This window comes from Ruditapes philippinarum, unplaced genomic scaffold (assembly GCF_026571515.1).
Source record: "Ruditapes philippinarum isolate M1 unplaced genomic scaffold, ASM2657151v2 ctg7278_1_1_1_1, whole genome shotgun sequence".
Classification (NCBI taxonomy): Eukaryota; Metazoa; Mollusca; class Bivalvia; order Venerida; family Veneridae; genus Ruditapes; species Ruditapes philippinarum.
In genome coordinates, this window is record NW_026851930.1 from 79370 (window position 1) to 95421 (window position 16052).

The 16052-nt window shown below is 31.0% G+C and overlaps 1 protein-coding gene across 1 annotated transcript in view; it reads left to right on the forward strand.

Annotated features, from left to right (window-relative positions):
* LOC132742899 (sortilin-related receptor-like) overlaps nucleotides 1–14376 on the forward strand; it is a gene marked incomplete at its 3' end in the record, with an annotated part of 33948 nt that extends 19572 nt beyond the window's left edge. Inside the window, 8 exon segments of the mRNA XM_060731406.1 lie at nucleotides 2651–2807; nucleotides 3433–3542; nucleotides 4385–4507; nucleotides 10056–10285; nucleotides 11208–11436; nucleotides 12942–13041; nucleotides 13800–13854; nucleotides 14145–14376. Coding sequence (XP_060587389.1) covers nucleotides 2651–2807; nucleotides 3433–3542; nucleotides 4385–4507; nucleotides 10056–10285; nucleotides 11208–11436; nucleotides 12942–13041; nucleotides 13800–13854; nucleotides 14145–14376 — 1236 coding nt within the window.
* Between the last annotated feature and the right edge of the window lie 1676 nt (nucleotides 14377–16052).

Below are 16052 nucleotides of genomic sequence, written 5' to 3' on the forward strand. Positions count from 1 at the left end.
CCTTTTAGGGGCCGCAAAGGCTTAAAATAGAAATACCTTTAAATGTCTATTTCTACAGAACTAATCGATGGATGATCACCAAACTTTGTCTGTAGCATTCTTGGGTAGTCTTTTATCAAGTTTGCTCATATTAATTTGATTGGCCCCTTTTAGGGGCCTCCAAAGCTAAAAATAGAAAAATCTTTGAACATCATTTCCTACTGAAATCACCAAACTTTGTATGTGGCACTCTTAGGTAGTCTTTTATCAAGTTTGCTCATATTAATTTGATTGGCCCCTTTTAGGGGCAGCTAAAGCTTAAAATAGAAATACCTTTGAACATCATCTCTTACTGAAATACTTGATGGATGATCACCAACTTTTGTCTGTAGCATTTTTAGGTAGTCTTTTATCAAGTTTGTTCATATTAATTTGATTGGCCCTGTTAAAGCTCAAGCTTAAACGCCCCAGGTCATGGCATTTCTTCAAATTATAGTTTAAAGATATTCTATACTCAAATTTAATATTAAAAAGTATTGACAATGGATTATAAAATAATAGTGTTTTTACTTCTCACAAATTTTAAACTCTTCACACTATAGTATCAATATAACGATAGTGTCATTAAACAACTTTTTTTTTTTTTTTTTTTTTTTTTTTTTTTTTTTTATATAAAAAGACCAACTTTATTTGGCCATAATAGGATATGCAGCTTCCCATACATAGTTTTATTCATTCTTTTATCCAAATTAAACATTTTCAGTAAGAATTTAATAAATTTCAATAAATGTCTATGACTCAAAGATGGGTATAGGATATCTTTTCATAATGAAAGATAAACAACTCATGTTGGAATGTGAACATATGTTATTCAATTTTTCCAAAAGAGTTTCAATGGCTTGGAGAAGGTCTTAATGTCATGACCTGTTTATGATGTGTGAATATCTCACAGCTGAGTAGAATTCCGACATCATGTTGCATCATTGTAAGGTCAGTTGTAGGTCATTAACCAGGAAAAAAATAGGCCTAAAGAAACATTAAATTTGTTTCTCCAGTACCTTTTTAACAAAGATGAGTTTGTATGCTCATTTTTAATCGAATTTTGTTAAAAGTTGTAATTTGTTTTGTTGAATTGGATTTAAACTTGGAAATAGCACATTTCAATAAATTTTGGGACAGACTGTTGAACCTGAGTTTCATGTGCATAATTGAATTTTGGTATCAGTGGAACTGTTTTTGATATTTTTGAAACCATTGTTACATACTTATTTGTTTTTTATGTACAGAGACTTGAAATTTGGAATGATGTATAGAGACTTGAAATGTGGACCAGGAATGTAATTTCTAATGCTAAATGAATTAAGATATTAACTGACTACTGAAGTGGTTTAATTTCTGATCCTGAATTGATATGAATTTTGATATGAACTGGCCTACTTTTAATATATTTGATATTGCTTTAACTACTTTCTTTGTCTTTTATGTACAGACTTGAAATTTGGACCAGGGGTGTAATTTGTGTAATTTTTGAAGTTGAACTCAATTTTGATACCAGCTGACCTACTTTAGGTATTATTGACACCATTTGGCCTACTTTCTTGTATTTTGACATTCAGATTTTAAATTTGGACCAGGTTTGTAAATTCTGATGCCGAAATGAATTTTGATATCAACTGACCTACTTTTGATATTTTTGATATAATTTGACCTTCATTCTTGTGTTTTATGACAAACAGACTTGAAATTTGAACTAGGGGTGTAATTTTTGATGCTGAATTGAATTTTGATATCAACTGGCCTACTTTTCATATTTCTTACAATGTTTGACCTTTTGTCTTATTTTGAGGTACAATTATGTTACCATATAGAATGTATAAAAAATTTGTTGTCCCAAACTGTAAACTTCAAACATCTACATCTTACATGTTTTGCATGTGACATTTTGTGTTTTCAATCAAAAAAGTTATAAAAAAAATTGTCCTGTCAAAATTAATCCTGCTCTAGTGGTAATTTATTCTGCATTTATTCTACATAGTCTCATAGGAACACACTTGCAACATACATATTTTTAACAAAGCCTTTCCAAAATATTAGGGAAAAATATTTCAATTTATATTGTGAATAATGAAATGATGGGTTAAACGAGTGATTTAGGGCCATCTTAGTGGCCCTATTGTTTATTATGAAGAAAAAAGGCTAAAACAATCAGTGTTGTGAAAGTATATTACTAGAGGGACAAGTTAAAGTTGAGTTGAACTTGCCGAAAGAGCTGGACTTGCCTTTCAGCAACTTCTTTTGAAAAATAATTTCCAACACTGAAAAGCAGTTGTTTCTGGTGAGCGACTCAGGGCATACATGGTCCTCTTGTTTTGTTCCCCATTATAAGATTCTGAACTGTAATGATTTGAATATTCAGAGTGAACGATCTATTTTTAATGATTTTTTTTATTTTAGCCACAAGCCAATCGCATCTTCTTGGCCAATTCCGTCAAACTTTAGATGAGATATTATTGATAATAGCCAGTTGTTCAGTTAAAATCGGTAAGTGCCGTTCTATTCGGAAACAAATAGATCGACCACTAGACACGGGAAGTGTCGAAAATTGTTGAAATCCTACGAAGTTAGTTTAACTTTAATGATGTTGTCATTGTCTTCTACCTGCTTATTTTAGGTATGAATTTATTTTGGGCGGAAGCACATTATCATGTTATTGGACAGATCAACATTGATACAGGGGTGAAGAAAACATTGTACTCGGACAATTTGGGTTATTATAATGGCATAACGCTTGTTGGAGATAAACTTTACATCACAGGCGGGCACCGTGAGTAAGTACAGCACAACGTTCTCAAAGCGACCCTCTTTAGAGCAATTAAACCCAAAGAACATGACTTCCCAAAGGGTGTTGCTATGAAAAGAATTTATTATAAGGGAACGTAGATTTCTATTGTGACACATGTTGTAAGAATTTGTTTTTAAAAAGACAAAAAAAACCCCCAAAACCCCCAAAAACCCCAAAAACCAAAGAAAACGGAGAAAAGAAACAATAATAATCATACGTAGGGAGAATATAAATTAATTGAATAATTCTGTGTTACTTAGCAGACATGAAGGAAGCTTTTATTGATATCTTAATTGTTTTTAAATAATTATGTGAAAACATACAACTACAATAAAGGGTCATGTCGCCGGTATATAAAGCCACCTTATATAGGATTCTTTTCCATATTTGTTTAGGACCTCAAACAGGGTGTTTATATAAAACTACCATAACTATTTTCATGATTAAACAGCATGTTCATGTTTCTAGTCACACAAATTTCGAACAGCTTTTATGGCTTTATGTTAACAGATCTTGGCATATATAACCCGATGCGCAAGGTCCAAAAGGGCTATTTTTTAAAATCATAAATATATAATAGATATATGAATGAATTATTCTTTATTTTCTAGACATGTTAGCAGATTAAGTGTTGATGGTGGGGAACTGGAGCAAGTTGGACCTTCAAATTTTTCTTACTTGAAAGGCATTACTGGTTATAAGAAAACTGATATTATAAAAGGTAATTTGATAGTTTTAAAGTCACGGACCTTAATTAATGATCGTTAAGTCCAAAAATACAAGGCAGGTGTCAATCATGCAAAATCCGGCTATATAATTTCAATATCCATGTGACCTTTATATAATTCGTTAATTCTTATTAATGAACAGAGTAGTTTTCAATATCTGATATATTTCACAGCTTTCAGAGATTTATTTATTGACGGAATGAACCCAATGCTCACGAGCTTTGATTCGAATGAATCCCTCCTCTAGACAAGATGTAAATAAGTTTCATAGACTTTAAACAGATAATGAGATTCTTTCATCAATACGAGTATTTACAAAGACTCAAATACAACTATTGCATCTTAATTTGATTAATTAGGCCATTTTAAGTCAATGTTTATCTTTGGTGAATAACATGCCAATGTCTATGACACATTACATGATATAAAATTTGAATGCAATAAAAATAAATTCATGCCAGACAGTGTTTCTTTTTTATTACATACATTATTTCATCATAATAAAACACGTCAGTAGTTTTACGTGATTAAAATTGTTATTAAATATTTTGTAATGTATGAAAATTTTGATTCACTGGTATTAAAAAGTAATTGAAATTGCGTATTCATCGACTTTATTGTGAGATCCATTCTGATATGTAAGAAATGAGGACAACATTGTCAGATATTCTAATTCAATTGTTAATGTAAATTTAGTTCTAGGCACTAAGTATTATATTAAAACAAGTTCAGATTTTTTCATAGTGTTATTCGCATTAAGTCCAATGCCATGAAGGAAATTTCAGTTTATTTATTATGTAAAGATGATATGTGTTAAGTGAGTTATTTTCTTTAGTTTTCAGCAAATGTTTACAAAGCACGTGCAGCCATCTATGTTTACCTGTTTCCGGAAAAGATTACAAATGTGAATGCTCAGACGGTGACAAAAACGCTTTGAAACCTTGTCGGGAAGCGAACGGTACGTCAGCAATATTGCATAAATCCTACAGTTATATGTTAAACTTTTTTGTTTGAATGATTTTGATGATTTCAGTGTGTGGTATTATAAATACACAAAAACTACGACTAATTTTCAGTCGCCGGATGAATTACAAACGTTAACTGTTACATTTTACCTAAAACATTGGCAAGAAACAACTGTCGTCATGCGTTTACTTTTCATTTGTTATATCTCTCTTCGACTTTGTAAATATCCGGCCTGAGAATTATCAATTCAAACAGATTCTCATATTAAAATATATTCATGGATGTCATTATCTTCGGGGAGAGCTATTATGCAACCCGGTTTTTGGTCAATACAGTGCAGAGCGTTTTTGCAAACTTCACCAAAACGCAATAAAGCGCGGAATAACATGATGGAAAAATGTATTCTCACGCAAATCATTAGTCCTGTAAGTTTAGATAACTTGAAACTTGAAAAAGATTTTGATGAATCACAATTTCATTCGTATTTTTGGATTGTTTAAAACACTATTTTGCAACAAGATCTCTTTGCGATTAAAATCGCTGGTAGATTGTGTTCAGTTTTACAGTTTTACAATTTTGATATTTAAACACTAATAGATCTATACTGATAATACAAAATTACTGAAATAAATAATTAGATTTTCTAACAATGACCTAGATTTAAAATTGAATAAAATATTAGCGTAGATATTTATACAGTATAGGCCATACAAGTTATTTATATAAAGATTAACAGTTTTTCTTGTAAAAAATCATTCAATGTAAAAATGCAACCCGTTTGTGCACATATCCTTATACCTTAAATAGGTGCAACCCGTTTTTTTTGCATACACCTACATCAGCGTCTATTTGAAAGACCCTGCAAACATGTATTCAGCGTAAGAATGCATTTGAAAGATTTCATTTAAGAGTGAAACACGTTTTTATTGTACACACCTATATATCCTAAATAAATTCCATTTCAGAGAGCAATCCGTATTCGTACACATAATTATATATGCAACACTTAATATGTACACTATAAAAGCGCAACCCATTTTGCACATGTATATTTACTGTAAAAGATACAACTGAATGGTTGAACCCGTTTTTTTGCACACACCTATATACACTTTTAAATTCAATTTAGAGTGCAACCCGTTTTTTTGCAAACATCTACGTACCCTTTAAAGATACGAATTAAGTGTGCAACCCGCATTTTTTCACACGCATTATTTCCTAAAAACGATTAAATTTTAGAGTGCAACACTTTAATGCACTCACATATTTACTATTGATAGATTGAGTTTAAGAATGCAACCCGTTTTTGTCCTGAAATAGATTTAATTGAAGAGAGCAAACTGTTTTTGCTCATACATACATATACCTTAAAATGATTCAATTAAAGACTGCAACCCGTTTCTGCACATACATAAATACCTTCAAAAGGTTTAGTTTAAGAATGCAACCACTTTTTGCAGACATCTAAATACCTGAAAAAGATGCGATTGAAAGGCACATTGCCTCCATTTAGGGGGGGGGGGGGGGTCAAGAGCTATGCATTAGCGTAGGAGCATGGAATATCAACGGATTAAAATGGAAGTTAGGGGATCATGACTTAATTGACTATATCAAGTGTTTTGAAATTATTTTTTTAAGTGAGACGTGGATTTCTAGTGAAAATAGAACAAATCTTAACATTGATATATTTGAAAGTAATCATTTATATGGAGTTAAATCGAAACACAAAAAATTGGACGTTTTTCGGGAGGTATTTCTCTATATTATAAAACATATCTTAAAGATAAAATAAGTATAATTGAAAAAGAAACATCAATAGACTATTTTGGATAAAATTAGATAAACTCTTTTTTTCACACGATACTGATATTTATCTATGCCATATGTACAAGAGACCCACAAGTAATAATTCGTTTTGTATTAGAAAATAATGCTTTTGACTTTTTTGATTGTTTAGAATAAAATATTGATCATTTTGAAAACTTAGGCCATGTTATCATTACTGGTGACATGAATAGTAGAACTTGTGTTGATTACGATTTTATTGTTTTTGATAAATACTTAGATGACAATCAACCATTCATTTATAAATGTGATAGTATTTCTCGCAGATGTAGTTGATTCTTAGTGGAGAAATATGTTACAATTATGTCAATCGACCGGTTTTTTAATTGCAAATGGCCGATTAGGAAATGATACTTCAGGAGATTTTACTTTTTGTACCGATAGGGGTGCCAGTGTTTTAGACTATCTTCTACTCAAATATGATATTTTCAAATATATAGACAATTTTCTACATGCGTGTTTGTCTTTTGAATCAAAGTCTAAATTCAGTGTTACATTAGAGTTTGACGGTACGAAATCAGAAAAGACTCAAAATATAAAAACAATGGTTTTTGACACAAATAAGGTAAACTCTTTTAATTGCCTTTTAAGAAATGAATATGAGTCAATTAATAAATTGATAACACAAGATAATTTTGGTGACGTCAATGAATCTGCTACACAATTCACAAATTTACTTCATTCAGCAGCTGAAACTGTATTCTGTAAGATAAATAACAAAAAATACAAATACAAAAATCTGTTATGGTTTGATACCAAATGTAAACAAGAAAAGATCAAATTAAAATATCCTAAGAACTTGTATAAAAGGAATAAAACGGATGAAAATAAACAAAGGTTAACTTTGTTAAAGCCAGGATACGATATAATAGGTTTAAAAAGAAAGGAAATTTAAATATAAATTAAAAGAGGGTGATTGTTTTAATAAATAAGCCTCCTCAAATCCACATAAGTTTTGGAAAATACTTAACTCTAAGTACAAAAAAGACAGCAACAAAGCAGACTCACTCACAATTGATGACTTATATACTCATTTTAAAAAACATGTACGGTCAAAATAAAAATAATGATGTTTTTAATGTTCCCGACGAAATTATTACTTTTAATGACGAAATGCTCAATAGAGATATTACTGAGGAGAAAATACGGAAATCTGTTATGTCACAAAATAACAATAAAAGTCCCGGTATAGATCAACTTTCGGCAGAAATCTTTAAATGCTCGATTGAAATAACACTTACGTTTTTAAAATCTATTTATAACTATATATTAAACAATCAAGTTTACCAAGCATTATGGGGTGAAGAAATAATTACCCCGGTATTTAAGAAAGGAGATGTGAATAATGCTAAAAACTACAGAGGAATAACATTATTAAACATAATTTCAAAAATATATTCTCAGATACTTTTAAATAGACTTACAGACTGGGCTTCTTTACATGATAAACTCACACCAACACAATTTGGAGTTCAATATCGGATTGTATTTTTATTTTAAACTCAATTATAGCAAAAAATTGAATGAAAAAGAAAAACTTTATTGCGTATTCATTGACTACAAGCAATTTTTTGATAGAATCGAACACAAATACCTCTGGAATAAGCCAAGTTTGTCTTAGCACTGCGTGCCATGTACAACTCTGTTAAGTCTTGTGTTCTGTTTTACTCGGAATTGTCCCACTTCTTTGATTATACGTCCGGAGTAAAGCAGGGAGACCCCAGTTCACCTTTGCTGGCTATGTTTTTTGTAAATGATTTGATAAATTTTATAAAAAGTGATATGTCAGAAACTATATCCCTAAGATATGAATCTCTTTCTATTTATGTATGCAGACGATATGGTTCTTTTTAGTAAATTTTAAAAAAAAACCTTCAACTTATGGTCAGTGACGTCGAAACATTTTGCAATATATGGGGTCTCGGGATTAATGTTGAAAGAACAAAAGCTACGATATTTGAAAATGGCTCAACATGCCTCGTTTTCATTTCATAAGCTTTTCCAAATATTTGACGGGGCAGTATAACCAACATCGCAAAAAATTAAAACTTCCGATGTATTAGTTGGATCTTAAATTGCTGCCCTGAGGTTTGGGTTTGCATCCAGCATCAGACATTGAACTTATACACACCAGATGTTTTAGGAATATATTAGGAGTAAAGAAGTCAACAAATTTAACAGCCCTCTATGGAGAACTAGGTCGGGTTCCAATGTTTGTTATGCGAAATTATAATATGATTAAGTACTGGAATAAGCTAATAACTCTAGACAATGATAATATCGTAAATAAGTATATAATAATTTGAAACTAGATGAGCCGCGTCACGACAAAACCAACATAATGCGTTTGCGACTAGCATGGATTCAGACCAGCCTGCGAAGTCTGATCAGAATCCATGTTGTTCGCTATCAGTTTCTCTACTTGTTATAGGGTTTGTTAGCGAACAGCATGGATCCTGATCAGACTGCGCGGATGCGCAGGCTGGTCTGGATCCATGCTGGTCGCAAACGCATTTGGTTGGTTTTGTCATGGCGCGGCTCAGATCATAAGATGATCAGAATAATTTAACACATAAAAACAGAAATTGGGTATAAATAAACATGGTTTTGGATACGTTTGGCTTTCACAAAAACTTGATAATACAACACTCCAATTGATAAAACAAGGACTATTTGATAACTTTTACCAAAAACCGTATTCTGAAATAAACAACTTGAGCAAATTAAAAACATATACAATTTTCAAACACGAATTCAAAAGAGAAAAATATCTAGACACTATCAAAGAAAATTACTTAAAAACAGCTTTAGCTAAATTTAGAGTCTCAGCACACCAATAAGCCATAGAAACGGGAAGATGCACAAACATACCCCTAAATGAGCGTCTTTGTAAGTCTTGTTACATGCAATCTATTGAAACAGAATGCCACTTTTTACTAGTTTGTCCAAAATATAGAACCCTTAGAAGTAAATTTTTCAAAAGTTATTATTGCCACTGGCCATCTTTAATCAAATTTGAAAATATCATGTGTTCATCATCAAAAAATAATTTATCTAACATAGCAAAATTCATTTTTTCTGCAAATAAAATTCGCATTCTTTAAGGCATCATATTTTGATAATATTGTATTGAAATTCTTCTCTTTGTCTGTTTGTTAAGCTCTTGTTTATTGTTTACCTCATGTCTTAATCATTGGACAGGTATATATGTTTATATTGTTTATCTGCTATAAACATTTTACATTTTGTATAATGTGTCAGGCAATAAAATTTGAAATTGAAAAAAAAAATTGATTGATGTTATAGAGTTGAATCGTACATATTCTCTTACTGGGTTGACACGTGCTGAATGTTTTATTGAGTTTAGTAGTGCAGATTATTTTATAGAGTAGACTCGTGCCAATTATCTTAAAGGGTATGCACATGCATATTATATGATTATGCTGCCAAAGAGCAAGGTCATTCTAACATTTCAAGTTTATATGATCGACATTTCTTTTTAATCGATATCTTATCTTTATTTTTAAAACCATGTTCTGCATTGGTCACTATTTAATTAGAAATTAATTTGCCTGAAAGACAACTATGTGCCTAGGATTAGTTTAAACAACAATGTGCGTGACGGAAATCGTAAGTTTTCACTTTGTAGATATACCTTTATTTACTTTACATAGTTCTTTATTTCTTTATTTTAGAGTGCACACCAAATTACATATATCTAACAATTAGTGACGACCTTCCGAAAGGCGACAGATCAACAAAAATTAGTTTCTTTTGCAACAACTGGATCAACATAAGCGTGTATTTTCGGTTAGACATCACATATAACGAACACAGATACTTTAGGATAGAAAACGTGAAATGCAGAAATTTAAACTACCTTGTTTTAACAATAAAAAATGCGCCTTATATAAATACTTGGAATGTAAGTACATGTATTTTATCTTTTTTAGTATTCTTTTTTGTTTTGCTTCTTCAGTATGCATTTTTCTTTTTTAAGCATTTTTACAGGTATCTTTGACCGTCTTTCTTTAATTTCATTTATAATTCTATGAATAATAACTGCGTAACATATAAATATTTCACACTATTCCTCATCGTATGTTACGTCAATATAAACCTAATGACGTAGTGAATATTACCTCTCCAATCATTCTTTTCCGTTGTGGCACATTAATCAAACAATATTTAAGGCATTATATATTGGTCAATTGTCTCTGGGTTAAATCATTGCGCTTTTGAACTTTTTTATTTGTTGTCATATCAATATCTTATTTAGTTTTATCGAAAGACAAAATCGTTAATGGAATAAACACTCGTCTGCCTGAAGACTTGTTAAATGGAATAAAATCAAGTCTAAATGAAAACTTGTTCATGAAATATGTGAATAACCAGATGCACATCATAATTCTACCGTATGAAAACACCTTTGGATTTAACCATTAATCATAATATCAATAATAGCTCGTTTCCTTAAAATTTAGTCTTCAATTTGTTTCTAATGAACCTAGAACGACATTTTAATGTTTAGTGTAGAGAATTTTGAAACACGAAAAAAAGAGCAAAGATTACACATGTACTATTTTAAATTTGGCTGTGAAAACAATCCCAACATAAATCTGGGCAACTATTTTTAAGATTGCAGTGTGGTTCAGTTTGATCCCCTTGGCATAGAATCGATGCCCGTCACGAACCCTATATCTCATAACATTCTTGGTTGCATTGCAAAAAGCCAGGGTATGTCCGTCCCTGAACTTTTGCACAAACGTGAATCTGGGGATGTTCATAGATGTAAATAAGAAACTTGAAAACTCCATATTCTGTCATGTTTCTTTATTTGACAACAGACAACTGTCAGTGTACTGAAAGAGCCGTACAAAAATGAAACGTTAAATAAAGTTCCAATCAGAATAGATGTGAAAGAAGTGAATGACCGACCAACTATTCTACCGGAGTACATTATAACGGAAGTACGTGAAGATGTCCCAGTCGGCACCATAGTAGCAAACCTCTCATTGACTGACCCGGATGATGGAAAATTTGGAGATTTACAGATAAAATTAGAAAGTCACACAGGTAAATTTATTCAATTAAAAGCACAAATAAGTTATTGTTTCCTAAATTAACTGAAATATTGTTTAAATAAATTATATAAATGTAAACTTAATATATATTTTTCATTAATACTTTCTCCATTGCGCACATTTGATAGATCTATATTCTATAAGCAAATCTCTTTTATTACCTAAATTTACTGAAATACTGTTTATATAAATAAAAAAAAAATAAACTAGTGTCAGCTTTTAAGTAAGTTATATTTGCCAAACCATGTAAAATAGTAGCTTTTTGTTTAAGAAAACCTTACATTTTTTACGATAGACCAAATCAATTGGCCTATTTACACTTAATTATTCAGGAATTTAATTTAAACAGCAGCAGCTAATCGGATTTTCTTATGTATATGACCAATACCTTCCCATAAATGTCTACTAACTGTTGGTACTTTTAGAATGAAAAATATGTTACAAAAATGTTTTGAAGGGGTGGCAATTAAGGTGACCCGTTTTTATGTCAATTATTTTATGAAGCAATTTGCTAGAGGAAACTATCTATATCAGAACATATATGGAATCATTTTAACTTAACATAACGTTTATATTTCCAACAGAATATTTTCTAATTTAATTAAACATAACTTAAAAACCGAGGTTACACAAAATCATCTTAAAGTGACCCGAAATATACGTTTATTTTCTTAGTTCACAAAGCCGAATATAGAAGCACTATATATGTGCTTACCGAGTGTGAAATATTTTACTGTGAGCTTATTTACTAAATGTATCACTTCAATGACACAAAATGATTTGGCAAGCTAAAATCCCAAGCAAATTGTTGCTGATTGACTTAAAAACAGAATAGTTACGCCTTTGCGCAATTAGTTATAGACTACCCGTTTGTTTTTCTCTTAAACCACCGAACAACTTGATGTAGGTCATACCCCTTGTTATAGATATATCGAGTGTCGTACATATGAGTTAAGCATTTAATTTATGTTGTTCATTATGTCCAATTTTGAGCCAGCATTACAGTTCAGCTCGAAAGTCACTTTATAGTCACATATCAGCTCTTTATTCAGTTTTGAAGGAATGCTGTGTTCAACTAACTTAACATACAATTATATTCAAGCGAATGTGGTGCCATAAACTGCGTTTGAACCCTCATCAGTGATGGATACGTGCTTTAAAGTCGATGACCTAAACCACTTAGTCGTGGACCAAGAGTGTATCGTAATGAAAGGCTATTAATAGGAGATTTTTCCTTCAGTTTCATACTTTTCTGATTAGCTATGGGATGCATATTGAAAGGTTACTAATATATTGCCTTTGTTTGACTATGGAAAAATCTAAATTAATAAAAATGGTCCGGACTGATATGGTTTTTGCTCGGATCCGTTGCGTTAAAAAAACACCCCAAAGAACACCCTATTAAAAAAACAACAACAAAGAACACATGCCCCTCTTGAAAAAGTACGTATAGATTTATGTATATGGTCATATCTCATACTTCAATTTATGTTTTAGATATAGACGTTAATGGATTGTTTGAAGTAGAAAGAATATCAAAAGATACTATCCACATCAAGACAGCATCAGTGCTGGATGCGGATAAATTCTGGGACAGGTAAATCGTATCTATAAAGCTCTTTTCTAGAATATTGTAGTTTAACCATTTTTGGGTATAAAAATACACATTTACATTAGATTACTAATACGTTTCTTTGTCAATGAAATAACAGCTTATAAATTTTGGCATTTAATGGTAAATATATACACGTTGGTATGATATATTTGTGTTTTTTTTCAGTACATACAGGTGTTAAACAACACCTGTTAAATTTGAAACAATGGTTAATTACTAAAAGAACATTCCAAAGTTCTAGAATGAAGGAAATCCGTTAGTAAATATCTTTCAAAACCAATAGCGCGTGCACACAATCATTGGTAGTCTTGAAAAAGCAGCATAATACATGTATTTTGTTTAACATTATTTTATTATCTTTACGTACAGTTCAATTACAAAGATATAGGTCTTGGTAACAACTCTTTCGAGAATTAAGATTATGGGAACAAAGTGTTTTTAAATTTTATAATATTATTACATAAGATATAGCTATATACCATTGAAAATAATGGCATTATTTGCAAGCAAATAAAGTAGAGAAAATAAGAATCCCTTAAGAACGTCTCAAACGGGAAAAGGGAAAAGTTGTAGTAAGTCTGTTCATGGACAGTATTTGCAATGTACGTCCACTCCCTTTGTACTGGCTTAGGCAGAATTCAATATTCTACCTGAAATGGTAAAATTTATTAAACTTCATTATTGTCTGTATCTTATTAAATTATCATTTGCTTAAATTTACTACGAGGAATCATTTTCAGTGAGGAGACTCACAGTAAAACTCCACGTGGACCTACTTTCCTTTTTGATGTTTTGGTGAGAGTTGTTTTCTTATTTTACGAATTTCAACGTGCATAATGCAATTTTTTTATCGCGAATTCATAAATATACATTACACATGGCAAATATTTGATTTAATTGAGACATATATCGTATCTTTAAAAGCTACCGTCCACGACTCCTAGCACCGGCTGTCTTTGTTTCCTGCTTTTTATTCTAATAAAGTATATATCGATGTAGATCATAACTTCATATAACAAGAGTTTCTCTCGGGCATGGTCATCCTGATATTTCTTTTTTCAATAACTTTGTCTATGTATTTCAAGGTAAGGGACGGCGGTGGTCTAAGTGCTATTTCAGTAATCAATGTCACAGTCACAGACATCGGTGATATTGAACCAGTTTGCAATAATCCTACTTTAGACAACCAAACATATATGACAAGAAAGGGTGAAACGGTTACTAGTTTAGACAATTTTTGCCGTGCCCGAAACTATGTCAGTGCAGTCTTTTACTCCCAAGAAGTAACATATGCCTTGAGTTCAGACAGCTGTAACTGTAAGTTAGACACTTGTACAATCGTGTTTTAATTTGTTGAACGTCGTATGTGTTTCATCATAACTAAAATTATTTCCTCCCTTTCTAGATTAGTCACTCTCTAACATGTTATGTCTACCCAAAGGTGCATAATATTCTTAGTAACATATTGCTGATTACAGATAATGTTTTGGATAAAATGTATCTCACCGAGGCCAGGGTACGAATCAGAGACGTTTTTCATACAAAAATTTCTGCAGTCTGCTTGTATAAGGTAGACGCATGCATTCATTGACAGCATACAGTGACATTTATTTTGAATGGTCAGATTCCTCAATTCAAATTTGGAGACCGGCCAAAACTCGACCACAATACTTTTGCATGAACAAGGTTGGTTAATAAACAACACCATTTCAAGATATTAAAATTTCTACTTGGTCCATTTCTACTTAATACCAAACGTTTAATCTTTCACATCTGTCATAAAAAATTTTTAAAATATGATAAAAAAGGGTCAAAAAAGGGTTAAAAAAGTTTAATTGGATCTTTTTTTTTTTTTTTTTTTTTTTTTTTTTTTTTGTAAGAAAATATTTGGGGACCTGGCCATCTTTTTCAATTTTCTTACAATTTTAAAAGAAGACAATTTTTTTTCAGTTTTTTAAATCAAATAAGGGATTGTCCACTTAAAATAGATTCCAAAAACCACATCAAAACTTGTATTTTTCCTTCAATTTTAACATGTCATCCAACATCATTTACCACTTTTTCTTTATTTAAGAATTTTTCAGAAAAGTTTTTTTTGGGTTTTATGAATATTACCGGTTTTTTTAAAAATTAGTTTGGCAATTTTAAATTTGAATTATTTTTTAGATCTCTTTTAAACGAAAGTCCAGCTGATTAAAAATTGAAATTCATGGAACATGTGGGTTTTGTTTCTTTACATGAATACTCTGTAATCAAGAAAACATATGTGATGTCAAGTAAAAATATGAGAACAAAAGCGACGTTAACAAAACGCAGCTCCAACAGAACGCAGCCCTAACACAGGACCAACTTAAAGCCACCCAATAGGGCACCGACTGAAAAGCTGGATAATGTATCAAAAACGCCGAAGTGATAAATGATAGCAACTAACAACAGGCTGTTGAAAACAGATTGTGAATGCAACAAAGTTTTTTTCATATAATAATCAGTATTTCTTGCTGACATCATTTTCTAATTCTCAAACCTACCGATTTCAGTTATTAGATGTTTAAGCGATACTGATTACATAAATATCCAATGGGATACAGGGATCCCAGGAGAGACATATATGCGTAATTGCTCGACTGGATATACAGGTATATTATGTTTAGCTTTTGATATGGATGTTTCGTAATCAAAAATAAAGAAACTGTTTTATAATAGATTGTATGCTTGCAATGAAATCGCTGCACGGTAGTTAAAGTAAATTTGTCTTCAATGGAAGGTCTGCTATACAATAGATAATTGCGTAAATAGTATTAAATATCAAACATAATTAATTAAATTAATCGTGAAAGAATTAAACATGGCAAAAGAAACGTGATCCGATATTACATTTCTTTATATAGCAGTACAAATTATTATTATTATTATTATTATTATTATTATTATTCAAAACATAAATGCTTATAGTTTATCACTTTATAAACATTTTATCTATCTTTTATGTATCA